Source organism: Ochotona princeps, chromosome 2 (genome assembly GCF_030435755.1).
Source record: "Ochotona princeps isolate mOchPri1 chromosome 2, mOchPri1.hap1, whole genome shotgun sequence".
NCBI classification, from domain to species: Eukaryota; Metazoa; Chordata; class Mammalia; order Lagomorpha; family Ochotonidae; genus Ochotona; species Ochotona princeps.
This window is the reverse complement of record NC_080833.1, coordinates 13,466,606-13,493,709: the sequence shown is the minus strand read 5'-3', so window position 1 is coordinate 13,493,709 and position 27,104 is coordinate 13,466,606. Positions and strand designations below refer to the sequence as shown.

Here is a 27,104-nt window from a genome sequence, read left to right as displayed (position 1 = left end):
CCCACATGGGAGACCCAGGAGAGGATCCTGGCTTCGGTTGTGCTCAGCTCCAGCTATTGCAGCCACTTAGGGAGCACATCTTCCAATTTGACTTGCGGACAGAAAGGTGTCTGGGTACCTGCTACCCATGTGGGAGACCTAGAAGATGGTCCTGGCTTGGGCCTGACCCGTCATGGCCAGTAGTGCCGTATGGGGAGTTGACCATTGAATGGAAGATCTCTCTGTGTCTCCGTTTTCCTCTGTAGCACTGACTTTTACATATATATATATATATATATATATATACACACATACATATATTTTTTAAAGGAAACGGTCAGTGGGGATGTACTTATAACTCACTGAGTGTTTATTGAGATTACTCACTCCTCACTGGGGTATTGAAGATTTCTCTGCACACCCCTCCTAAAACTGTTCACCTAATCTGTTGACATGTGTCTTGTTAGAGTTATAGAGTTAGACTACCCAAAAAACAGCCAGGTTCAGCAAAATCATGCTTCAATGCTATGAACTGCTAAATACTAAAATTAAAATAGACATGAGACAGCTGAATAGTAAACTATAGCCATTTTAAGGTGTATAGCACCCGGTTGTATATAAACTAATACTTGAAATGTCAATGTGGAAGTCACAGGATGTGGTTCAGAACTTGCATTCTTTTTTTTTTTTTTCTCTCTTTTAACATATTGGTTACTCAATACCATGTCAACTAATTCCATAACATTATAAATTGTTACTGATGTAATGTCGGGGCTTTTAATTGATCGGGATGATACTCTGCCAGCTCTACCTTCAGACCAGAGATGGTCTCTCCAAGAAACCGTTGAATGTACCTGGACAATAAGATGCTGGACTTTACTCTTGGTAGATGCTTGCAATGAAAGAATCTCAACTGAATTTGAACTGTGGTAATGCAACAAGGTGGAGGAATCCACCATGGGAGGGGATGGGGAGGGCTGGCGGGGGGAATCCCAGTGCCTATAAAACTGTTTCACATAATACAATGTAATCAATTTTAAAAAAAAGATTTTTAAAAATTTTTATTGCAAAGTCAGATATGCAGAGAAGAGGAGAGACAGAAAGGAAGATCTTCCGTCCAATGATTCACTCCCCAAGTGGCCACAATGACTAGAGCTGAGCCAGTCTGAAGCCAGGAGTCCGGGACCTCTTCCGGGTCTCCCATACGGGTGCAGGGCTCCAAGGCTTTGGGTTATCTTCAATTGCTTTCCCAGGCCACAAACAGAGCTGGATGGGAAGTGGAGCCGCTGGGATTAAAACTGGTGCCCTTATCGGATCCTGGCAAATTCAAGGCAAGGACTTTAGCCACTAGGCCACTGCACAAGGCTCAAATAAATATATATTTTTGAAGTGTATATAAATTGTAATAATCTAAAGTAAAGATTAATTTACTCTAGGTAAAAGGAAAAGGTGCTTCTGGCAGTTTTGTTGTGGTCCAGAAATCAAGAAAACCACCTCAAAAATCCAGAAACAGAAAGGTAAGAAGACTGACAGTCTGGGGATTATAATACTACTACTGTTATTAGAAATGTGAGATGAAAGTGTTTATTGAGATTTTTTTGTGTGTACTTGACACTATGCAAAGTGCAGCTTTTATATGAAGGCCTGCAGAAATTATAAGTAATTTGTCAAACTGGAGAACGTAGGAACCAGGATGACTTAAATCCTTAATATTGAGTTTGGGGCAGCAATGTGAATTGTAATGCTGTTTGTGAAATATTTTAAGTTAGAGGAAGTACATAGGGTATTTTTACTCAGTATTTAACCTAAGATCTATACCCACTGCCAACTTTTGTTTTTTATAAACAACAATACCCATCTTTCCAAGACCTAATAATGTCATTTAAAATAGACACCTAGTATTTCATCTGTGTTGGCAGTTAAAAATCATATTTCTTTACGTCTTTGTTTTATGCTTATGAAGATTTTCACACTTTCACAAAGTGTTTTAAAACACTGTCAAGATAAACTTCAGTGTTTTGTGATAAAGAATTTTAAACCCTACCCTTCCTTTTGGCTTTAATGTATTTTTAACTCTCAACCTGAAATTTTCTTTTCAAGGAAGTGGCCACACAAGGGACATTTCATGCTGTGATGTATTTAAATTTGGGAAAATGTGATTGTTTCTTATGCCAGTTGGTTGGGCACTCAGTGAGCAACAGAGAGTTGTATATTCTATATTAATCAGAATTTCTGGTATCTTCCAGAAGAGCAGCTCTGCAGTAGATCCAGAACCACAAGTCAAATTGGAAGATGTGCTCCCGCTGGCCTTCACGCGCCTTTGTGAACCCAAAGAAGCTTCTTACAGTCTCATCAGGAAGTATGTTTCCCAGTATTACCCTAAACTTAGGGTGGACATCAGGTATGAACCATTGGCGGAACTCCTTCAAATGTGTAGTATTAACCTTTTAGTCCTCTCTGAGCAAGAAAGGAGATGGGATGAATATTCAAGACTGACTTTAGGCAAGCTAGGAATAAATAATTTTTGTGTGATTTTTGAGGATTTTTTTCTGCTACATTATATTTGCCTTTTCATAGGCTGTTATGTTGAGATGCATTCCCCAGATACCAGCCACAGTCCCTGGGCAAGCACCGGTGCTGGGGATCAGAGCTGAGGCGTCCACCTTTGTGGCAGGAAATCAGTTGCTCGAGCTGTCACTTTCATCTCCCAGGGTCTGCATCAGTGGGGCACCAGAGACAAAAGCTGGAACCAGTTTAGGATGTACATGTCTTAATAGGCAAAGTGCTTGGCCCATCCAGGTATTTTTAAATCTGTGCTTAGTTGAATGCACTGATATGGAACCTGTGGCTGTACAAGAGCTACTGTAGCTCTTCTCATATTAGCTGTGTATCTTGTTAGATACTCATCTTCCACTTAGATGAAAGAACTCAGGCAGAAATAACATCATCTTAAACATTTATTCTGGGGCTCGACAGTGTGGCCTAGTGGCTATGGTCCTCGCCTTGATCCCATATGGCCGCTGGTCCTAATCCCGGCAGCTCTACTTCCTCTCTCTCTCTCCTCCTCTCAGTATATCTGACTTTGTAATAAAAATAAAATTAAAAAAAAAAAAACATTTATTCTGACAGAATTTGATGGTGTAATTCATTTGTGAAAAATAATTAAGTCTCGATGCCACTCAGCATCTAGACTGAATAGGATGGTTGGTATATTTCTCAGTTTGGGGATTTATGTAGGCATTTTGTTTACAGCTCAGAATTTAAGGGTTTTCCTTATTTCCTTAATTTTATTTGAAAGGCATAGAAACAGATATCTTGCACCTACTGGTTTTGTTTCCCAAATGCCTGCAGTACTCAAGTCTGGGTCAGGCTGACACCAGGGGCTGAGCACGCTGACTTTCTCATGTTGGCAGTAGGGACTGAAGTAACTTAGCCGTCGAATGTTGCCTCCCAGGATATGCATTAGCAGGAAGTAGAGCCATGACTCAAATCCAGGCACCCTAATAGCAGTTTCAGGTATTCCAAACAGAGTCTCAGTCTATTAAATGCCTACCTCAGAGTTCAAGGTTTTTTGTGGTTTTGTTTTGTTCTGTTTTTTTTTAGTTCTTAATTTTGTAACTTATTTGAAAGGCAGGGAGAGACAAACAGGTCTTCATCTGCTGAGGCACTTCCCAAATACCTGCAATGGCAGGGCTAGGCCAGGCCAAAGCTTGGCTTTGCTCACAGTTTGCACAGAGCCAACTGCTTGAGCCGTCACCTGCTGCTGCTCTACAAATGAGTAGGAAGGCAGATTCGGAAGCCAAGCTGTGCTTGAACGCGGGCACTCTGAGTTGAGGCCACTCCGGCTGGTGTCTTTGAGTTTTGCGTGTGTTCATGTGATGTCTTTGTTGTGATGACTTCTGGAAAATTGTATAATGTAGAGTTCTTTCTGCAGAGAGTATTACATTGGCTGTCTAGTATCCTGATGGAGTTCAGTGCCTATATTAACTTGCTTTGTTGAGGTTTCAACTCAATCCACAAATTAAGAAAATCACATAATGGGCTTCAGATTGTCCAATTGAAGAGTTAGTGTGAAAGAAAGGAGAATAAACAGACTTTGACATTGATGTCCTGATCCTTGATGCGGTGCTTGGTGGAGGCAGACACCACTCTGTGTCACAAATCCATGGTGAAGCAGAGGAGGGGCAGTTCAGTGGTTGAATAGGCCAGTCTTCCACCTGTAAGTGCTACCGTTCCCCGCTACTCCACTTCTGATCCAGTTCTCTGCATGTGATGTGGGAAAGCAGTGGAGAATGGCCCAAGGCCTTGGGCCCCTACATCTGTGCAGAAGACTTGGAGGAGGCAGCTCCTGGTTCCTAGCTTCAGATCAAACTCAGCTCTAGCCATTGTAGCCATTTGGGGAGTGAACTAGCAGTTAGATCTTTCTCTGTCTCTCCTCTGTAAAATTTGCCTCTCAAATAAAATAAATCTTTAAAAATATGAAGAAATACACTGTATAATACTTTAAAGTTGAGAAACACGTTGTACTTTTGTCTCCCTTAAATCTATACTCTCTGGTAGCTAGAGTCCATATCCTCCCTCCAAGTCTTTTTCTTTCCTTTTGATTATACTTTACGTGAGATCAGTTCAACTTTGCTAACGTGTTTTGTTTTACTTGAACTTTTGAGAGACAAATAAAGCTGTTATCACGCTTGAAACACCTGTAACAAACAGGGCTGATCTGGGCTCAACCAACGAACTGCAAAACTTAAAATCACTTGAGCCATCTCCACTGCTTCCCAGGGTCTACATTAGCAGCAGCCTGCACTCAAGGGCTGAAGATGGAATCAGACCTGCACGCAGCACTGATTTGGAACGGAGGGGCCTTTTTTGTTTTGTTTTTGTAAAGTTTATTTAAAAAATGAACTCACAGAAACACATGGGATAGAGTGGGCAAAGGGGAAAGGTGGGAGAGAGATGTTTCTACTTCCATACTGTGTTTGCGCTGAGAGAAAGCATGCACGCCTCTTCATTGCCTGGCTTACAGCCTGGGAAGGGGAGTGGTTACGTATCACCACCGAGTCCTGGGGGTCGGGGACGGGGGGGCACATGCTGGGGAAGGGATCATCTGATGGACAGGAAGGCAGACTTCATTGCATAGGCTTGCCACCTGCCTGTCCCATTGCATTCTCTCCAGAGATTTTCGAACCCTTGGTCGGACTGGGGAGCCGGGTGTGGGGTGGGAGGGAGGAGGGGCAGACACACAGAGAGAAGGAGGTACAGAGAGAAAGATGATCTTCCATCCACTGGTTCACTCCCCAAATGCCTGCCACGACCAGAGTTGAGCTAATCCGAAGCCAGGAGCTTCTTGGTCTCCCATGTGGGTGCAGGGTCCCTAGGCTTTAGGCCATCTTCTGCTTTCTCAGGCCAAGAGCAGAAGTTGCATTGGAAGTGGAGCAGCTGGAATATGAAATGGTGCCTATATGGGATCCCGGCACATACAAGGCAAGGATTTAGCCACTTGGCTATTGCGCCGGGCCCGCAGCCCTTACTCTTAAGAGTTGCTGAAGGGTGTAGTTTCATCTCATCTTCTGTAGCTACCTGCTACTGATTAGACATGTAGGCCTTAGTTGTCACATATTTGAAAATTTATCTAGTGGATCCATCTCACAAGCCATTGAAAGTCTAACTAGTGCCAGTGGCTGTGTCCTCTGCATTGTTATCACCACTCCAAGAAGTCATTTGCCTTTCATTGGGTTTTGAAGCGGCATCAGAGACACTCGGCTGGCTCACAGGGACAGGCCGAAGGAGCCTTAACTTGCAACTCAGCTGCTAGGTTAGGTTAAATACCTTTCCCCATTTCTCGTCATAGCAGGCTAGGCCTCTGCTTGTGCTGACGTTCCAACTGGGTTCCAGTTCAAGTCCTGGCTGCTCCCTGCCAATGCACTTGGGAAAGCAGTGCAAGATGGCTCAAGTGCTTGGGTCCCTGCACTCATGTGGGAGATTGGAAAGAAATTCCTGGTCCTGGCTTTGGATCAGCCCAGCTCTGGCCATTGCGGCGTTGGGGCTATGAACCAGAGGATGGAAGATCGCTGTGTCTCTCTCCTTCTCTATAACTGCCTTTTAAATAAAAATAATCTTTAAAAACAAGGAGCACTTTTTCATCATCTTATGTTGAAAGAAAATTTATCTGGTAGTAGGTGTATGGTCAAAACCTTTCTTTGTGCTCTTCCAAATTGCTAACTTTTTCTTTACTTCCACTTTTAGCGCAGTTGTGTCAGACACGTTGAAGATGCAAATTCAGCCGTACTGACATTGCCAAACAGAAGAGTGGGAAAATTCAGGGTTGTTGTTTCAGGTCTGAGTTGTTTATAGACCTGCTCTCTGTAACTTCCCTGAGAGTCAGTAATGATGGCTCAAATGATTCAGTTCCCATATAATGGAAAAAGAGTCCTTACTGCATTTTTGTTTTGTTTTTATTTTGTTCTGTTTTGAAAAGCAGCATTATAGAAAAGGCTGGGAGGAGATAGGAGGCAAACAAGATCCATCCATCTTCCCTCCACTAGTTCTCTCTGCCACTGCGCACAACACCTAGAATTAGGTCATGTCCAAACCAGGAGCCAGGAGTTTAGTCCAGCTCTCGGACCCAGATGCATGGGCCATTACCTGCCGCCTTAGCAGCTTCTCCACTTTCTTAAGAGTTAGACAAGGGACGTGCTTCAATCTGCTGCACCACAGGGTGCTCATAGTGTTAACGATTGTTTGAAAGAGATGTATTTGTTTTTATTGGAAAGTCATATACAGAGAGGAGGAGAGGCAGAGAGGAAGATCTTCCATCTGATGATTCACTCCCTAACTGGCCGCAATGGCCGGTGCTGCACCGACCCGAAGCCAGGAGCCAGGCAGGAACCTCCTCCGGGTCTCCCACATGGGTGCAGGGTCCTCGACTGCCTTCCCAGGCCACAGACAGGGAGCTGGATGAGACATGGAGCAGCCGGGATTAGAACCAGTGCCTACATGGGATCCCAGCGTGTTCAAGGCAAGACTTTAGCCACTAGGACACCACGCCAGGGCCCATGTTGTTAAATTTTATTTTGGAAGTTTTCAGATAGGCTCAGAAAAAGATAGGAAGAAGATAACATCATACAAATATAATCCATAACAAAATTCCTAAAAAATTGCAAAAAAAACTAATTTAAAAAAATAATAAATCCTAGTATTGTCTAATACCCAGTCCATATTCAGATGTCCACACTTGTACCCTGAATGCTTTATAGTTGTTTTGTCCTTAAATCGGTGTCCTAAGGAGGCCCACACATTGCATTAACTTAAAAGAATCCAATGAAAATCTGTCTGTTGTGAATTATTTCTTTTCTTTTTCTTCTAAGAAAGAGAGAAGTGGGGTGATAGAAGCAAGAGAGCTCTGATATCTACTAGTTATTCCCCAAATACTTGCAGCAACCAGGGCGGGGCCAGACCCAAGTCAGGAACCAATTCACCCTGGTCTCCGACAGTGGTGGCAGGGGCCCAAGAATTTGAGCTATTTTCCACCAGGCACATTAACAAGAGCTCTATTTGAAGAGGAGCAGCTAGGACTCAGACTAGCTCCTATAATGGGATGCCAGGCTTATAGGTAGTCTTTAGCTTGCTCTGCCACAGCAGTTGGACCCATTCTGCAAGTTCTGAATCTTACTTCTCTGCCTATTTTTCTCCACTACCAAAAAAACCCACTCATCACATGCTATCCTCCTGCATATTTTACTTGGATTTTATTTTTTCATTGTCTGTATGCCTCATTTGAAGATCAGATTCTTAAGGTCCAGTATTTATTTGCCCATGGCCTCACATGTTGTAGATACTTGATAAACATGAAATGAATGAATGAAGCAGCAAATCTCTGGACCACTCTTAAAATAATATGTGCCCCATGTGAGATAAGAGTTGGGTGTGTGCTGTCATTGACGGGGAGCTGGAGAGCATTGTGAGTAAGAGCATGGACTTTGGAACTGGGTCCCTTGTTGAGATCCTGGTTCTGTCATTCTGTACCTCTCTGTGTCTCAGAATCCTTTTCAATGAATGTTGTGTAACTCACTGATCTTAAAATTCGTAGAATATGTTAAGTACTTTAGAACAGTGTTAGGGCCCGCTAAGTACTTAACTAATGTCAGAGTTTTTCGGTTTGAGCTCCAGCACACTTTGTCGTGGTGTGAGCGTCACGCTCCGTACTAAATCCATAGTTACCTTCTAAGTTTGATATCTGACTTTTTTACAATCCTAAAGGAAAAACTGAACATGCTGGTTTACACACAGACTTTATGTTGTCCTCCAACATGTTTGAAAATCTTAGGAGTTTTGTTTACTATTTAAAGTACATGTAACCCAGGATTGAGTTTTGAACTTTGAATTTCTTTGGAAGCCTCTTAGATTCTCACCAGTTTCAACTCTAAATAATCTCAAGATTTTATTTCTTCTTAATTTTGGTTGTGCATTTCTAATATTTAATGTCCAGATTTTTGCCTTAAAAAATTGCAGAGTTAGGTGAGGCTTGAAAGAGCATAAAGCATAGGCGTGGGTTCTGTGTGGTACGTGGTTCTGTGTATACAAGCATTGACTTTGCCACCATTGTTAAGGGGTGTCAGCAGTTCGTCATTGTTGTTTTGTCCATTTTAACAAAACATCGCAAGTGGAAAGAATTGGCATTCTAAATCTGGGATTAACCCTGTGTTTACATTTTTCTTTCATTGACACATTTATCACTGTATTTTGTTTTTTCCTGCAGGCCTCAGCTGTTGAAGAATGCTCTGCAGAGAGCAGTAGAGAGAGGCCAGTTAGAACAGATAACTGGCAAAGGCGCTTCAGGGACATTCCAGGTTAGAGACTGAAGGCTGTGCTTATAGGGAAAGGGGTCTTCAAGTTTTGTGTTTGAGGACCTTCTTGCACTCTAAAAATTTGTTGGGATCCCAAAGATCTTTATGTTGTAGTTATATTAATCTATTTTTAAAGATTGATTTATTATGCATGAAAGTCAAACTTTCAGAGAGAAGGAGAGACAGAGAAACTTCTCTCTGCTGGTTCACTCTCAAAATAACCGCAGTGGCTGGAGCTGAGCCGGTCTGAGGCCAGGAGCTTCTTCTGGGTTTCTCACATGGGTACAGGACTCAAGGATTTGGGACATCCTCCACTGCACTCCAGGCTGTTAGCAGGGAGCTGGATCAGAAGTGGAGCAGCCAGGACTTGAGCCAGTGCCCACATGGGATGCCAGTGCTGCTGTTGGAAGATTAGACCACTATACCACCATGCTGGCCCTTGTATCAATTATTTTAAAATAACAGTAGTAAGCACACTATATATTAACATAGCAATACATTTTTTATGAAATATAACACTATATTAACTGATACACTTTTTATGAAACACTTTGTTTAATGAGCTAGGGTACACTGCGTACATTTTTATACATGTCTTTGATATCTGGCTATAATAGAAGTCACCTAATTCTTCCTTATGGTTTGGATTATATCCAAAAGAACTTCCAGCCTCACACAGACACAATTAGAAAAAAGGTGAATTGTTAATACCATTTTTTGATGCTACAACAAAACTCAGCAAGTGGTAGCTTTTGTTTTAAGTCATAGTGTATGATTTGATGATTTTTAATAAAGTGACAGTTGTGCAGCTATTTGCACAATCATTTAGTGCATTTCCATCCCTCAGGAAAGCTCTCTTGTGCCGATCTGCAATCAGTTCCTGTTCCCATCCTGGCCTCACTTAGCCTACTTGTCTTCTTTCTGTCTAGATTTGCCTTCCTTGCACGTTCCATATATAAAGAATCATTCACTATGTGGCCTCCTGTGTTTGGCTTTTCACTTAGTGTAATGTTTTATTGTTACCTGTGTTCTAGCCTGTATCAGTACTCTATTAGCAAATTGTATTCATTTTGTTGATCTAACACATTTTGTTTATTCGTTTGTGAGTTGATGAACGTTTGGATTATTGTCACTTACTGTCTAGCTGTAGCTGTTTGCTGCTATTTAAATTTTTATTTCTGTTCATTTTATTGGAAAGGGAGAGAGATCTATTGATTCATCTTTGATCCCTTACCTAACCAGATACCTACAACAGCGAGACTGAAGCTATAGAGCCCAGAATTCAGTCTGTGTTTGGCAGGGGCCCAAACACTCGAGCCATCACCTGCTGCTCCCAGGTTGTGCATGAGCAGAGATCTGAATTGGAAACACAATAGCCAGGTCTTAGCAAAGCACTTGTATATAGATCCCAAACGTACCAAGAAATGACCTAACCACTGTGCCAGACCTCAGTGACCAGTTGTATCTTTTATTTTCACGTGCTATATAGTTAGCAATGACATTGCACCCTGTATGATTAATTTATGTTTTAAGAGACTGGCAGTAATGGCAGCACCATGTTACATTTTCTCCAGCAGTGTATATTCCAGTTGCTCCATGTCCTTGTCAACTGTTGTGTTCTTTATGCTTATATGTTTTAGCTGTAGCTGTGGTACTGGATATGAGCTGGTATTTCATGGTTTTGATTGGCATTTGCCTGCTGACTATTGATGCTAAGCATCTTGTCTATTATTAATGACCATTTAATTTCTTCAGTAAGATGTCTCTTCAAATTACACATTTTTAAAAATTTTTCGTTTTAATTATGAATTAGATAATGAGAGACAAAAAGCTGCCGTCAACTGGTTTCACTCCTCAGATGTGCAATGGCCATGGTGCCAAAGCTAGGACTGGAGCTTAGTCCAGACCTTGTGCAAGAGCTGCGGGAACTCAGTTACCTCCCAGGGTCTGCCTTAGGAAGGCCAGAGGCGGGACAGTGAGCTAAGATTGACTTTTTGAATAGTTTACATAGTTGAGAGGGATACATGCCCTTGTGGACCTCTGATTAGGGTTAGGAATGGTGGCTGTGGAGGAAGTGGTTGGGACAAATGGTTCAAGCTGGTTTTTTGTTTGTTTGTTTTTGTTTTTGTGTTCTCATGTGTCCATAGAAGAGGAGGCATAGGGGGACCCTCCTTGCTGAGAAACAGCATCAGTGCCAGGAGATGGGGGACAATCCGTTGATGACACCTGAGAGCTTCCTTCTTTTTGCATGCGGACAATCATCCCAGCGCTGTTTATGGAAAGACTATCCTTTCGTTACTGAATTTTCTTGGCACATTCCCACAAACCAGTTGACCATAAACATAAGAGTTCGTTTATGGGCTCTCAGTTCTGTTCCGCTGATTTTTTTTTTATGATAAACAGAGAGAAAGATCTTCCATCCACTAGTCGACTAGTTTGCTCCCCAGTTGACCGCAGCAGCCAGAGCTGAGCCAATCTGAAGCCAGGAGCTGTTTCTGGGTCTCCCATGCGGGTGCAGGGTCCCAAGGCCTTGGGCCATCCTTGACTGCTTTCCCAGGCCACAAGCAAGGAGCTGGGTGGAAATGGAGCAGCCGGGACATGAACTGGCACCCAAATGGGACCCTGGCCCGTGCAAGGCAAGGACTTTAGCCACTGGGCTACCATGCCGGGCCCCTCTTTTTTTTTTTTAAGAATTTATTTTGTTTATTTGAAAGGTGGAGTTAAGAGGGAGTAGTGGAGAAAGATCTGCCAGCCACTGGTCCAGCCTCCAAATGACCAAAACAGCTGGGGCTTTGCCACACGAAAGCCAAGAGCCAGAGACTTCTTCTGAGTCTGCCTGGTTGGTTGCACAGAGGCCCTCTTCCACTACTTTCCTGAGTGAAGCAGTGGGGACCTGGATCATGGAACGGATAGGCGCCAAACCAGTACCTGTGTGGGATGCTGGCATTGCATGCATCAGCTTAAGCTAAACCAGAATACCAATCCCAGCGCTTTCCTTACGATTAGTGTCTTAGCTGTGTATGTAGCAGATATTCACTCTTCCTGTTTCATCCCATAAAGTATCAGAAGGTGCACACATTATAGTTGAGGTTTAATAATTTTCACTACTTCCTCAGAGGCATTTCTAAGTGAAACATTTTTTTTTTTAACGTTATGTGCATAGCAGTGATGTAGACAGTATAACATCTGGTTCATTTTAGTACCTTTACCTTGCTTTGTAGCAATAATTTTATCAACCATTGGTTTCAAGCAATCAGAATATATGTTGACACAGTGAAAAAGATAAACCACATTATAGTTCTGTTATGGAAATAGTTTTGAACTTTGAGATCCTCTGAAAGATGAGTCTCATGGCCTTCCACCTGTGGTGGCCTAGCCTTTGAGGACTGCTGCTGTGGAACATTCCTCATGTTCGCCTTCGCTCTATTTATCAGTACTGAGATACTCCCAGCTTTTTGTCATACAGTATGCAATTGTATGGTACCCTAAGTATCTACCAGAATTTTCCTTAGCTGTTTTTCTGATAGGATTTTTTTAAGGCTAAGATTTTATGACTGCTTCATTCTTTAATTTGAAAAAGAAGGTAGTCTTGAAGAGTTGGTTTTTGGGAGGTTGACTTGCTTCTTGGGAGGGAGCTGTCCATGTCGGGAGGGTCGGCTATCAGTTGATGTCTTAGGATGGGCGGTTGGGTAAACGGAAGTGGCTGCATTTGTAAGAGGGTTGGGACTCCAGAAAGATTGAATACCTTGGTGAATGAGAAGACAAAGTCCCTAATCTGAAAATTTATTGTAAAACATATCTGTGCTGATGCAGGAACTCCGACCCACCTGGTGCAGAGGAGTCTTGTCTTGACCTGCTTTGGGAGAGTGTTGTCTTGATGCTTTTCTCTTCCTCCTTGGAAAACAGCTGAAGAAATCAGGGGAGAAGCCCCTGCTGGGTGGAAGCCTGATGGAATATGCAATCTTGTCTGCCATTGCTGCCATGAACGAGCCCAAGACCTGCTCTACCACGGCTTTGAAGAAATATGTCCTGGAGAACCACCCGGGGACCAATTCTAACTACCAGAGTAAGTATCAGAGTTGTATGCGTTTTACCAGCTTTAGAAATCATATTACTAATATGAAAGTTGTAGCTACTGACTTGGAAAATCTAGAAGGAAAATCTAGCTTTAAAACTTCAGATTTTAGGGGCCGGTATGGTGTCATAGCTAGCTGATTTTTCACCTATGGGCACCAGCATCCCGTGTGGAAGCTCTGGCTTCACTCCCAATCCAGCTCCTGACCTGGGAAAGCAGCAGAGGATGGCTCAGGTCTTGGGCACATGGGAGTTTCAGGAAGACCCTGGCTCCTGGTGTCAGACCAGTTCAGCTCTGACAATTGCATCAGTAGGGGAGTGGTCCAGCAAATGGAAGATTTCTCCCTCTTTCCTTCCCTTTTTTTTATGTCTCTCTGTAACTTTGATTTCCAAGGAAAATAAGTAAATCTTTAAAAAAATTATAAAATTGTCCAAACAGTACCCATAATTTCAGTGTCTACTTAATAGAATTTGATTTTACTTTACTATGAAGATTTTTTTTCAAGGATTTATATTTGAAAAAAGAGAGATCTTTCATCCGCTGGTTTAGTCTCCAAATGGCTGCAGCAACCAGGACTGAGACAGGATTAAGTCAGGAGCTCGGCACTTGTTCTGAGGCTCCCACATGGGTGTAGTGGCTCAGGCATTTGAACCATCTTCCACTGCTTTCCTGGTGGCACCGGGAAAGAAACTGGTGCCCATATGGGGTACTGGTGCTGCAGGCAGCACTCTCACATGTTGCATCAAAACTCTGGCTTTTCTTTTTTAAGTACTGAAGCATAGTTTAATTATGAGAATTGCACACCTGCCATCCCAGGCGAGAGCTTAGTGAAGCAGGGAGACCCCTAGCTGCATTCAGTTTGCAGTCCTTAGGGGTTTAGGTATGAGTCCCCTGGCGTCCTCCCGCCTCTCAGGTCTGGATGTCTTTGCTGGGTAGAAGGGTTCCTGGGGGTGGGATAGTCACATTCCCTCCACCCTCTTGGTGGTGCAGGGCAAGTGAGATTCCTCTGAGCTGCCAGGAAGACTGGGACCCGCCCAGCTGGGTTATTGAACTTGCTGTATAAATGTAAAGCTTTTTCTGACACGTAGTTTATTGTCATTTAGATAGATTCTGAGGTTCACAAAACCTCTTCCCTAGTGCATTTTTGCTTGCTTCAGAATGTTTACCAAAACATCTAGTTTCACTTTGAAATCAAGTTAGTTTTAGACTGTATGCAACTTAGGTTATTGATTGAAGCTCTGAAACAAAATACTTCAGATAATTTTCAAAAAAGGTAATTTTGAAGTCTTGACTTTTAACGTGTGTGCAATATGTATATTTTAATGTTTTAAAAAAAAGAATTGCAAGAATTGCTATCTACTTTGCAAACTGATTTATGTAAGATACATGCATGTAGCTCACTGTGGACTGGTTCATGAAATCTGTATTAACCAGTGTAGCTGGTTTTGAGACACTGTATCACCATTAAATATGCTTTTGATAAATGTATGTCTGAAAAATTGGTGAGACCTTCAGAAGCCACAGTATTTTTTGTTGGTTTATAAGGAGTTATATATGTTCATTTTGTCAATGCTGTATGGCTCTCCACACCTCTTTAAATGAGTGGAAAGCAACACTGATTTTGTGTCTTGTTAGCGTGTGGCCCCCGAAGCTGTGTGGGCTGGTGTGTGCTCACAGGGAAATGAGAAGTACATCTCAGCAGCCTTCATTTTGATTTCACCATTTCCTAGTTTGTGGTCACTGAATTAATTTCCTTTGACTACGAAAGATTGACTTGGCATGTGTCAGTTAATGTGAGAAGACAGAACTGGTTGAGAGAATGATCCAGCATGACTAGTTAGACTTTCTTCTATTTTTGTTCAGTGCATTTGCTGAAGAAAACTCTACAGAAATGTGAAAAGAACGGGTGGATGGAGCAGATCTCTGGAAAAGGATTCAGTGGCACCTTCCAGCTCTGTTTTCCCTATTACCCCAGGTAAGCACTTTTAATAGGAACTATTGGCCACGGTGGATTTAAAGTCTGATTTTAGGTTATATGATTGGTTTAATTTATTTTACCCTTATTGCTGTTACACACAACTGGAAATGTATGAAAATGAATCGTTCAGGCAATATTGTCTTGAAGCAAAAGGTCTCCATATAAGGACAGGAGAGGGGACAGGTAACTGGACAGTGGGTTAAGCTGCTGCTTGGGATGCCCACATCACATCTGAGTTTCTGATTCAAGTCATGGCTTCTCTGCATCTGATCCAACTTTGTGCTGATGCAGTCCTGAGCAGTAGCAGATGAACATTACACAAGTGCTTGAAACCCTGCCACCCCGTGGTAGAACCAGATGGCGTTCCGGCTTGTTGCTTTGACCTGGCCCGCTCCTGCCATTGAGAGCACTGGGGGAATGAACCAGCAGACGGAAGGTCTCTGTATAACACATACAAGCTCATGACACGCATGTGGATACACATTCTTTATCCTGCCCTGTCTCCCTCTAAATGAATTTAAAACTAAGACTAAATTGGAGTTTTTGCTGTCCTACAGAGTTTATTAGCCAGTTGTTTTTCAAATGAAGCACTCGATTCTTGAGATTCTTGGACAGTCATTTTGATACTCATGTTTTCTTTAAGTGATAATGATAGGAAGATATTAGAAAATTACATGTATGTTTCAGGGCCTGTACTGTGGCGTGTTATGCTAGGCTTTCACCTGAGATGCCAGCACTAGTGGAAGTCCCAGATGCTGCACTACGCATCCAGCTCCCTGCTTATGGGAGAGCAGCATAGGATGGCTCAATTCCTTGGGCCCCTGCACCCATGTGGGGGGCCCAAAACAAGCTCCAGGGTGCTGGCTTTGGGCTATGTCATCTCTTGCTGTTGAGGCCATTTGGAGAGGGTACCAACAATGGGAGATCTCTCCTCCCCCCCCGCCTCCTTTGTGTATCTGTGCCTTTCAAATAAAATAAATCTCAAGGGCCCGGCGGCATGGCCTAGCAGCTAAAGTCCTCGCCTTGAGAGCCCTGGGATCCATATGGGCGCCGGTTCTGATCCCGGCAGCTCCACTTCCCATCCAGCTCCCTGCTTGTGGCCTGGGAAAGCAGTTGAGGATGGCCCAATGCATTGGGACACTGCACCCGCGTGGGAGACCCGGAAGAGGTTCCAGGTTCCCGGCTTCGGATCGGTGCGCAACGGCCCGTTGTGGCGCACTTGGGGGGTGAATCATCGGATGGAGGATCTTCCTCTCTGTCTCTCCTCCTCTGTGTATATCTGGCTGTAATAAAAATGAATAAATCTTTTAAAATAAATAAATAAATGAATCTCAAGGGAATTATAGGGCCTTGCGTGATGGCTCATTGATTAAATCTTCATCTTGCAAGTGTCAATCCCATGTGAATGTCAGTTCATGTATCAGCTGCTGCACTTCCCATCCAGCTCCCTGCTTGTGGCCTGGGAAAGCAGTCGAGGACGGCCCAAGGCTCTGGGACCCTGCACCCGCATGGGAGACCCAGAGGAAACTCCTGGCTCCTGGCTTCGGATCAGCTCAGCTCCGGCCACTGTGGCCACTTAGGGAGTGAACCAGTAGACATGAGGTCTTTGTCTCTGTCTCTGCTTTCTGTACAAATCTGCACTGCCTTTCCAATAGAATAAATAAATCTTAAAAAAAAAAAAAGGACGGAAGGAAAGTGTCTTAATGTGATTACAGAATATTAATTCATACTTTAACGGGAAAAAAACGGATATTAGGGCACGGTGTGGTAACCTAGTGGCTAAAGTCCTCACCTGGGATATGCTGGGATCCCATATGGGCACCGGTTCTTATCCCTACTGGCCCCTGGGTGGGGCAGGTGAAGCCTACACTCCCCCGTGTGGACGGCTGGCTGTAATGGATTTTTGTTTTTTTAGCCCGGGAGTTCTGTTTCCGAAGAAAGAGCCAGAGGATTCTGAGGACGAGGATGAAGATGACGATGAGTCATCAGAGCATGACTCTGAGGATGAGGAGCCGCCACCTAAGAGAAGGTGTGGGTGTGTGGAAACCCTGCGTGGGGTGGGGAGGAGTATGGGGGCTGCAAAATGTTCATGGGAAATGAGTAGTTTATTTGGATGCCAAAAAAAATTGAAATCCATGTGTACATTTTTCATGATATATATGAACTTTCTGAAGTGCCACTGTGGAAAGGGTTCAGATAGAAAAGTGTTTTAAGAGCTCAAAATTCTCAGGTTCTTTGTGTGACATTGAAATTTATCTTCTCTGAAAATACAGAGGCTCCTGAGTATAATGAAACTCTCACTGTGTAATAAACCTTTTGGTTAAGCCTCTCTAGGAGTATACATTTGTGTATATACAAAATATGTATGAATGTATATATTTATACTTTGTTGAAAGAAAAATAATCTGAAAATGAAATTTTGCGTAGATTTCCATGAATTGGACTGAATTTTTAAACAGTTTTACTGAAGTCACTAGGAAGTCATTCGGTCACATTGCCATCCTAGGTGATGTCTACTGTGTTGTGTTTCTTCAGAGCACCTGGCTGTCCTGGCAAACTGAATTTCTGCTTTATTAACTCATTACCTTTGTTTTTTTGTTGCTGCAGGTTGCAGAAGAAAACGCCAGCCAAGTCCCCAGGGAAGGCTGCAGCCATGAAACAAAGGGGGTCCAAGCCTGCACCTAAAGTTCCAGCTGCCGCACGGGGGCGAGTGAGGCCTCTGGCCAAGAAAGCCCCTCCAAAGGCCAAGACGCCAGCCAAGAAAGCCAGGCCCACCCCCCCAGTCACTAAGAAACCCGGTGGTGGCTCTTCAAAGAAGCCTGCAGCCAGAGCAAGAAAGGAAGTGAAACTGCCTGCTAAAGGCAAATCTACCGTGAAGAAATCTTTCAGAGCAAAAAAGTAAATTTTATAGGAAATAAGGGTATCATGATGGAATTCAAAATCTTATTTTCTAAGGTCAGTGTGCATTTGTTTTAGTTTTGGTGTTTTTAAAACTACATTTTCCCCCCTCCTCTCTGAGCATTATGGGGAGGGGACTATACATAACACACGTAGGCATTGGCTAGCTTGAGGTGCTGTTCTCAGTGCCTGCTCTTGGAGTCATTTTAATTTCTGCAATAATCCTGGACTTTATTCAACCATGTAACCTTTATTTGCCCTTTGTTGCTCCCCTTCCCCAGACTTTTTTTATGGGCAGCTTGGCGCTTCCCCCTCCCCACCCTCTAGTTTTATGTAAACAGTTGCAAAAGTTTTTATATTTGTAGAAAGCATCAAGAACAGATGCCAGCCGGGTGCAAGAAGTAAAAAGAGTATAGCACTGACTGGACTGTTGACCCTCCTGCTGAGGAGGCTGGGTTGTACCCGTAGTGATCTTATTTATACAAACCACTCCACTCATCCTTCCTCTCCGGCCGTAAATACAGAGACATGTTAGCTTTGGAAGTAAGCCAGAAGCGAAGTGATCTCATTCAATTTGAGGACGGGCGGCTCCTGGGGGCCACTCTTGACACTGATTTTCTAGGTGTTTTTCACAGAGCTGCGTGTTGTATTCCCTGAACAGCAGCACACAGTCTCTGTACCACTTGGTTTTTGACTGAAGGGGAAGTGTAAGGCTGTATTGAATCTGTGATTTCTAGTGTCACTTGGTTACCAAAAATCAAAACATAGAAATCTTGATCAAATGTTTAAATATATATTTTAATATTTGGAGCATGAATTGTCATTTCCTGTTTGCCTTTTTTGTAAGGAAGCGTTGGAGAGTTCCCTCAATGCTAATATAGAAATGTTAAATGGAAAAGCAAACAATTTGCTAAAATAAACTAGATTGGAGATTCATCTCTGGGTTTTTTCCCCTGTTTTCTTTCCACAGCACTTTTGATATTAAGCAAGTGGCTTCTTTTTTGAGGTATTAAAAACAGATAAGTAAATGAAGCCCTACTACCTACCCCTTTCTTACTTGTATTTGTTTCAATATTGTGAAGTTGTGTTAAGTAGTACTAGCTTTCTACTGGAGAAATTCCAGTTTCTGGTTATCATTTATCCTCCCTGTGGCACTTAATATTTTTATTGTCTTAAACTTTTTGCTGTACATCTTCTGGCCCCTTGAGTGCTACCAGAGACAAAAGATGTTTCTTTCATTTTCATTCCACTTTCATTGTCTCCTGGGATCCCTTCTGCAGCCTAAACTGTGGGAAATGGACTGAAGAAGATTGGCTTAAATTCCATTGTAATTATGTGTGATCCCATCATGAATTATTGGAATTGTGTTGCATGTAAGGCAATCTTTCCTGTTGTAAATCTTCCTTTTTTTAAATGTACATATATTTTGAAAAATACGAATAAACATGACATTTTAAAAGCTGCTGACCAGTAGCTTATGTTTTAAAGTTTCTAGTGTTTCCACAGAAGTAGCTAAGTATTATTAACCTCACTTTGAGTTTTACATTCCTTGCGGTGGAATGTTTTGCTTTACTTTTTAAAATACAAGCTCTGGTTTATTTGCTTATTAAAATCCACTTATTAAGACAGTGTTTCTTCACCTTTTTTTTTAAGATTTATTTATTTTATTATAAAGTCAGATATACAGAGAGGAGGAGAGACAGAGAGGAGTATCTTCCGTCCAGTGATTCACTCCCCAAGTGACCACAACGGCTGGTGCTGCGCCAAGCCAAAGCCAGGAACCAGGAACCTCCTCCGGGTCTCCCACGTGGGTGCAGGGTCCCAAGGCACTGGGCCATCCTTGACTGCTTTCCCAGGCCACAAGCAGCGAGCTGGATGGGAAGTGGAGCTGCCAGGATTAGAACCGGCGCCCATATGGGATCCCGGTGCGTTCAAGGCGAGGACTTTAGCCGCTAGGCCACGCCGCCGGGCCCACAATTTTTTTTTTTTTTTAAAAAGAAGGTGGGGCCAGCGGCGTGGCCTAGCAGCTAAAGTCCTCGCCTTGAACGCACCGGGATCCCATATGGGCGCCGGTTCTAATCCTGGCAGCTCCACTTCCCATCCAGCTCGCTGCTTGTGGCCTGGGAAAGCAGTCAAGGATGGCCCAGTGCCTTGGGACCCTGCACCCACGTGGGAGACCCGGAGGAGGTTCCTGGTTCCTGGCTTTGGCTTGGCGCAGCACCAGCCGTTGTGGTCACTTGGGGAGTGAATCACTGGACGGAAGATACTCCTCTCTGTCTCTCCTCCTCTCTGTATATCTGACTTTATAATAAAATAAATAAATCTTTAAAAAAAAATTGTATTGGAGAAGTCGAGAGAGGACGGGTGGGAGGGAGGCCTGTCATCTGCTGGTTCACTCTGTAAGAGGCCACAACGGCCAGCCTGGTCTGGAGCAAAGCCAGGAGCCTAGAACGCCCTCGGGCTCCTCCCACACTTGGGTCATTTTCCACTGCCTTCCCAGGCGTGTGAGCAGGGGGCTGGATTGGAGGCGGGCTGGGATCAAATTGGTGTACTCTGATATGGCATGGGTGTTATTGAAAGGAGCAGCTTACTTTGTTCTATCACAACAACAGCCCTGCTTGTGATTTTATATATGTGTTAACAAAGAGCTGGATTGGAAGTGGAATAGCAAAGGTGTGAAACCATTGTCATTATCTGATGCTGGCATTACCAGGAAAAACAGCCTGCTACACCGCAATGCCAGTTCAGAATTCTTTTTTTTTTTTAAGATTTGTTTATTTTTAACTGTCAAGGCAGATTTACAGAGAGAAGGAGAGATTTTCCATCTGCTGGTTCACTGCCCAAGTGGCCACAAGCCAGAGCTGAGGTGGCCCTAAGCCAGCAGCCAGAAGCAGCTTCTGGGTCTCAAAGATGGGAGCAGGTTCCCAAGGCCTTGGGCCATCCTCAGCTGCTTTTCCCAGGTCACAGTCAAGGAGCTGGAAGGGAGTGGAGCAGCCAGGGTAACAAACCAGTGCATATGGAATCCTGGCGCATGCAAGGCGTCGACTTTAGCCACTAGGCTGCCACGCTGGGTCCAGAATTCGTTATTTTATTGGAAAATTATTTCTGATCTGTTGAATGCTGATTACCTAATTGGAGGTTTTCAGAAATAATTTTCTGGGTTTTTGAAAGATTTACTTATTTGAAAAACTGAGTGACAGGAAGAGACAGATCTTTCTTCTGCTGGTTCACTCCCCAGATGAGCACAACAGTTGGGCTGTGCCAGCTGAAGTCAAGAGCTAGTAACTTCCTTGGTCTCCCATCGGTGCAGACACCCACATACTTGAACCATCTTTCACTGCCTTTCCTGGCACCGTCACAGTATGCTGGATTGAAAGCAGAATAGCTGGGACTAGCATCAGCACTGTGATAGGGAATGGTGGCTGTGTAAGCCTTGGCTCAATCTACCTGCACAACACTGGCCTGTCTCATATTTTCTTCAAGGCTGATCAAGATCCTAAGTCCCGTTGCTCATGTTCAACGTTCAGATACACTCTTGGACTGGCAAACACTGGAGCGCTACGTACAGTGGTTAGCAGTTTTCTCTTGAGCTGTGGACATTGGGTGAAGCGCTCATGATGCCCTCTGCTGGCCCAGCAGCCCTGTGACTAGTCCTGGGGAAGAGGAAAGGCTTTGAAGCACAGACGGGGCAGGCACCCTACAGTGATGAAGCTGGCACCTGGGGCACTCCGTTCTGTGCTGGAGTCCCTGGGTTCCCGTTGCAGCTCTGCTTCTCATTACAGCTTCCTGTTGATATGCATCCTGGGAGCTTTAGGTCATGCCTTGGGTCACTGATACCCAGGCGGGAGGCCAGTTGCAGGCCGTTAGCTTTTGGTTGGCCCGTTCTAGGCCATTGTGGTCTCTGGAATGAGCCAGTGGGTGTTTGTCTGCTTGTCTGCCTGCCTTTCTTTGAAATCAACAGTGAAAATACTTTTTGCAAAAAAATAGAAAATAAAAAGCAAAGGACTGGTGGGCACTGTAGCCTAATGGCTGAAGTCTTCACCTTGCATCCACCAGGATCCTGTATGGCGCAGGTTCTTATCCCAGCTTCCCCACGTCCCTTCCAGCTCCCTGCTTGTAGCCTGGGAAGGCAGTGGAAGCAGTTCAGAGCTTTGGGACCCAGAACCCACGTGGGAGACCTGGAAAAGGCTTCAGGCTCCTGGCTTTGGATCAGCTTAGCTCCGACTGTTGCAGTGACTTGGGGAGTGAGTCAGCAGATGGAAGATCATTGTCTCTCCTCTCTGTAAATCTGACTTTCCAGTGATAGATGAATGAATCTTAAAAATAAGTATGTATAAACAAGAAAAGGAAAGGACTTGGAAATGAAATTGCGTAAATTTATTAGTAAGAGTGTCTTTTAAATTTTGACATATTTAAAAACACTGTCTTGACTGTGCTGTTGAAATTAGGGGTGAGATTACCGAGAATTGTCTGGAACTGCCCTTACTTCTTAAGGACATCGTCCAGATTTCACAGCTGCCCTCAAGTTAGCGTGGGAGGGGGCAAGTTCACTGGACGCCGGCACATGCATGAGCTTGTCCCCCGCCCAGAGCCACGGCGCGTGTCGCAGCTTTTATGATCCTACTCTGCGCTGTGGACTTGACGTTGCAAAAAAGCCATGGGGAATTCCCAGTGAGGACTGTGAAATGAGTGGGTTGTTTGGACGTGCTGTTGCTTCATAAGGATGAGCTGGAAGTTGGAAGTCCTGCTTGCACACTCACTCTGCAGGGAATCTTTTTTTTTTTTTTTTAAGATTTACTTATTTTATTACAAAGATATACAGAGAGGAGAGACAGAGAGGAAGATCCTCCATCCGATGATTCACTCCCCAAGCGACCGCAACAGTCGGTGCTGTGCCGATCCAAAGCCGGGAACCAGGAACCTCCTCTGGGTCTCCCACGTGGGCACAGGGTTCCAAAGCATTGGGCCATCCTTGACTGCTTTCCCAGGCCACAAGCAGCGAGCTGGATGGGAAGCGGAGCCGCCAGTACCAGAACCGGCGCCCATATGGGATCCCGGTGCGTTCAAGGCGAGGACTTTAGCCGCTAGGCCACGCCGCTGGCCCACTCTGCAGGGAATCTTACTCATCCAGTCTTTGAAGCTGTCCAGCAGCAGCAGAAACCATGCTTTCCTGAGGCCCAGGCTGCGTCATCCTCACACGTCCATTTTCCTGATGGAGAGCTTCAGTTCCGATGAGAAAATAAATAAATCTTTAAAAATATTAACAATTTGTTTTTGCTTGAAAGAGCCAGGGAGAGATCTTCATCCACTTTCACTCCTCAAATGGCCGCAACAGCCAGAACTAAGCAAGCCAGGAGCCAGGAGCTGCTTCCGGGTCGCCCACATGGGTGGCAAAGACCCAAGCACTTTGGACCATCTTCCACTGCCTTCCCAGGGAATTGCAGGGAGTTGGTTTGGAGGTAGAGCAATTGGGAGTCTAATGGGGCCCATTTGGAATGCTGGCATCCTGGTATGCTGTGCAACTTTGCCAGCCCCTACTCAGCATATTTTAAAATTAGATTTTTTTTTAAGATTTATTTTTATTCCAAAGGTAAAAGTAACAGAGAGAGATCTTCCATCCATGGTTCACTCCCCAAAATGGTCACAGCGGCCAGATGTAAGCTGATCCGAAGCTGGAAGCTTCTTCCAGCTCTCCCACATGGGGTGCAGGGTCCTAAAGCCATAGCCTGTCCTCCACTGCTTTCCCAGACCATAAGCAGGGAGCTGGATCAGAGGTGGAGCAGCCCAGGCTCTCCACCTGTCAGGGAGATACAAATGAAAACCACATGGAGGTTTCACCTAATTCCAGTGAGATTGGCCTACATTCAGAACTCTAATAATAACACCTGCTGGCGTGGATGTGGGGAGAATGGTACCCTCCTCCACAGTTGGGAGTGTAGATTAGTACAACCACTGTGGAAGTCAGTATGGACTGAAATAAACCTGCCGTATGACCCAGCTGTCCTAGGAATATATCCAAAGGAAATGAACTCTGCATATGCGAACAGGATCTGTGATTCTGTATTCACAGCAGCACAGTCTGCAATAGCAAAGACGTGGAAGCAGCCCAGAAGTGCGTCCAAAGAAGAGAGATAAAGAAACTGTGGTACATCTACTTGGTGGAATACTACTCAACCATTAAAAAGAATGAAATTCTACCATTTGCAACCAAATTGTTCCAACTAGAGACCGTTATGCTCAGTGAAATAAGTCAGTCCCAAAAGGACAAATATCAATATGTTCTCTGATATAAGGCAACTTTCATGCAAATTGTAAGATCAATAGCCTTTTCAGTACTGGTTTTGCTGCACCCCATGTGTTTTGATATTTTTATTTTCATTTCTTCAAAATAGTTCTTTTTATTAAATTCTTCACTGACTCATAGATCATACAGTAGCACCATTTTCTCCAAGAAGGGGTTTTTTTTTTTCCATTTCTTCATCTACATATTGGTTATTCAGTAGCATGTTATTTGACTACATGGTGTTGTAAATTTTTTTTAACTTTATTCCTATTGTTGATTTTTTTTGTGGCTTTTCATTTATGTAACTATGTAATAGAAACTATCATATCCAGAAGTGAAGATACAATGCAGTGTGCATCTCTACTTCCAAATCGCAGATTGACTCCTAATAAAACCGTTAAATATATCTTGACAATAGGATGGTGCACCTTTTGCCGTTGTCCATGCCTGCAATACCAGGATACACTTAAATAGCAGAATAATGAACTTATGACTATATGTGAAAAGCTGTAGTATTCTAATAATAGAAGGGAAAGCAGTGGGATGGGACAATATCAGGATACACTTAAACAGCAGAATGACGGACTTATGACCTATTGCAAAGGACTATACTATTATAATAATATAGGAGAAACCATTGGGGGCAGGGAGAGGGATATTGGGAAGGGGCAAGGGAAATCCCAGGGCCTATAAAATTGTATCCTAAAATAAAATTGTATCATAAAAAAAGAGGAGTAGCCAGGACATGAACTGGCCCCCTTATGGAATGCCAGAGCTGTGGGCAGCTGATTAGCTTGCTATGTCACCACACTGACCCATAAAATGAGGCTTTTTTTGTTTTGTTTTAATTGTTAAGGGCTTATTTAAAGAGGAGTGGAGAAAAAAAAGGAAATAGACCATCTTGAGTTTCCAAAGCCAGGCCCCAAAGAAGAGAAGCCAGGAGGGTAAGAGGTGTGGACGAAGAGCCAGGCCGCAGAGAGACGGAAGGCACTTGATGGGTGGTTTTGTTTTGTGTCCAGTCTTCATTCAAGTGCCAGGGGCCATTCTCTATTCCTCTGCCTCAGCTGGATCACAGGCAGCAAGAGGCCACCTTGTGGGCCTTCAACTGTACAGATAGGGTGGGGCTTGGCGTGCCATTCTGTGATGGCAAAGATGGGCACCCAGAAAGAGCACTAGGGCGCAAGGGCTGGTCCGAGGAAGCCCTGGGATGCTATCACCTGATCTCCAAGGGCACGTTCACTGCAGAATGGGAGACGGTGCCCTTGGCCCTGACCCTTACGCAGGGAGAGGCCCCTGCAGTCTGTGTCCCTGCTGAAAGTGGCACTAATGGTGTGACCTTGGGTAAGCACATAGTCTGTTGGCCCACCGGGAAAGGCAGAGTTGAACTAGAGCCTGTGGCCTGCCCTCTGGCTTGGACACTTGTTGACACTAACACACACCTTGCGCCCACCAGTCTTTCAGGCTTGTTTATTGCAGATCGGATTGTGCAGGCGCACAGCAAACCCTCACAAATGATCTCATTTGAATTTACCTCTACAGGAGTGGACATTTAGACTGGCAGCCAAGACACCGGTTTGGATCATCTGCAGCCCACAGCGCCATGCCTGGGTTCGATTCCCAGCTCTGGCTCCAGACTGCAGTTTCCTGCTAAGGACGTTGTGGGAGGCAGCAGTGACGGTTCCAGTACCTGAGCTTCCATGTTGGGTGGCACTTCAAGCTGCCAGCTTCGGCTGCAGCTCAGCCCTGGCCATTGTGAGCTGGGGGTGTGAAGCAGCAGACTGCAAAGACCCCCTGCAATTCTGGTTATGTTACAACGTTAGGATCCTATTGGGAAGGATTTCAAAACAGATTTGGTGAGGTGATGACACAATCCAGTCTGTAACACTGAAAATTTTTTTAAATCTCCATTCTAGGTCACTTATTGTGGGGGACAGTGCTGGATGGATTGCAGGGACAGCCATGAGCACACTTATGAGGGTTCAGCAAGGGGTGCTCAGGGACGGGATGGGGTGGGGCCGCAGGGGAAAAGGAGATGCCAGCGTGTGTGTGCGCGTGAGGAGCCGCTCGCGTGCCAGGCCTGCCTGAGCTCACCCCCTCGGCTCCACGTTCAGCGCTCCAACGGTGTCGCTGCCCACTCACCGCTCAGTTGGCAACATCAGCGCCAGATTCTGGGATTTGGGAGAAAGGATGTGACAGCAGGCTCACACCTGTGCAGTTCAGTAATTGTCACTGACTCACCGGCCCCGCCTGCCTCCGCTGCCATCCTTTCCCTGGCTGAACACGGGGCGGTTCCTTGGGGCTGCCTACGCAAGTGAGTCATGAACCCCACAGCTGGCAGATCCTGCTCCCGGTGGCTCCTGAGGGCTGCTTTGGCATGAACAGGGGCTAGGCATTGGGCAGCAGCTGCCAGGAGCTGGCTGACCCCTAAGGGCGGTGTGTACCTCCAATGAACTGTGGATGGGGCCACAGTCATGGGAGGGACTTGGAGTCACTGTGTGCCCCGGGAATTAGGTCCGCTGACTCCAGTCACCTGGGGAAGTAGCCCAGGTAGCGGTAACATTGACACCTAAGTGACAATGAAGGAGTGAGCTTCAAATGTCTACATGCACTTGGCTTGGAGATACTGTATTTCCAAGGAGGGGTGAAGGCCAGTGGAAGAAGTCCAGGGGTGGCAGCAAGGTCAGGGGGCAAGGTCACGTACTTGACCTCACACACAGTGCTCCAGATGTGGTTTGGATGGCACTGTGTGTGTGTAGATTTCGATGTCTCTGGACCCCAGGGCATGTCCCCCCTTGCAAGGTGGTCCTCTCTCCTTCAACCCATTGCAACAGAGGCACAGTGCTCCCTCTGCACTCAGCCATCTCCGTCACATGCAAGTCCTTGGGCTTTTCTTACGTTGACCTGAAATTCCTGTCACTGTTTTAAAATTCTATCAGAAACGTGTTCGAGTCAGTATTTAATTTTAATATTTGCTTGTTTGAAGATTTACGTATTTGAAAGGGTGAGGGACAGCGCAGGAGACAAAGCTTTCATCTGCTGGTTCAC

General features: G+C 44.6%; 1 protein-coding gene across 5 annotated transcripts in view; it reads left to right on the top strand.

Moving 5' to 3' along the window:
- The window catches only part of HP1BP3 (heterochromatin protein 1 binding protein 3), a 37,993-nt gene extending 18,755 nt beyond the window's left edge, over nucleotides 1-19,238 (top strand). For 4 of the 5 annotated variants that reach the window (XM_058676280.1, XM_058676291.1, XM_004592292.4 and 1 more), the window contains 7 exons: nucleotides 1,416-1,496; nucleotides 2,226-2,380; nucleotides 8,738-8,828; nucleotides 12,732-12,891; nucleotides 14,764-14,875; nucleotides 16,794-16,907; nucleotides 17,486-19,238. In XM_058676280.1, coding sequence (XP_058532263.1) covers nucleotides 1,416-1,496; nucleotides 2,226-2,380; nucleotides 8,738-8,828; nucleotides 12,732-12,891; nucleotides 14,764-14,875; nucleotides 16,794-16,907; nucleotides 17,486-17,780 — 1,008 coding nt within the window. In that variant the 3' untranslated portion in view covers nucleotides 17,781-19,238. The remainder of the gene's footprint in view (nucleotides 1-1,415; nucleotides 1,497-2,225; nucleotides 2,381-8,737; nucleotides 8,829-12,731; nucleotides 12,892-14,763; nucleotides 14,876-16,793; nucleotides 16,908-17,485) is intronic. The other variant, XM_058676283.1, reaches the window with a different exon arrangement.
- Nucleotides 19,239-27,104: the final 7,866 nt, after the last annotated feature.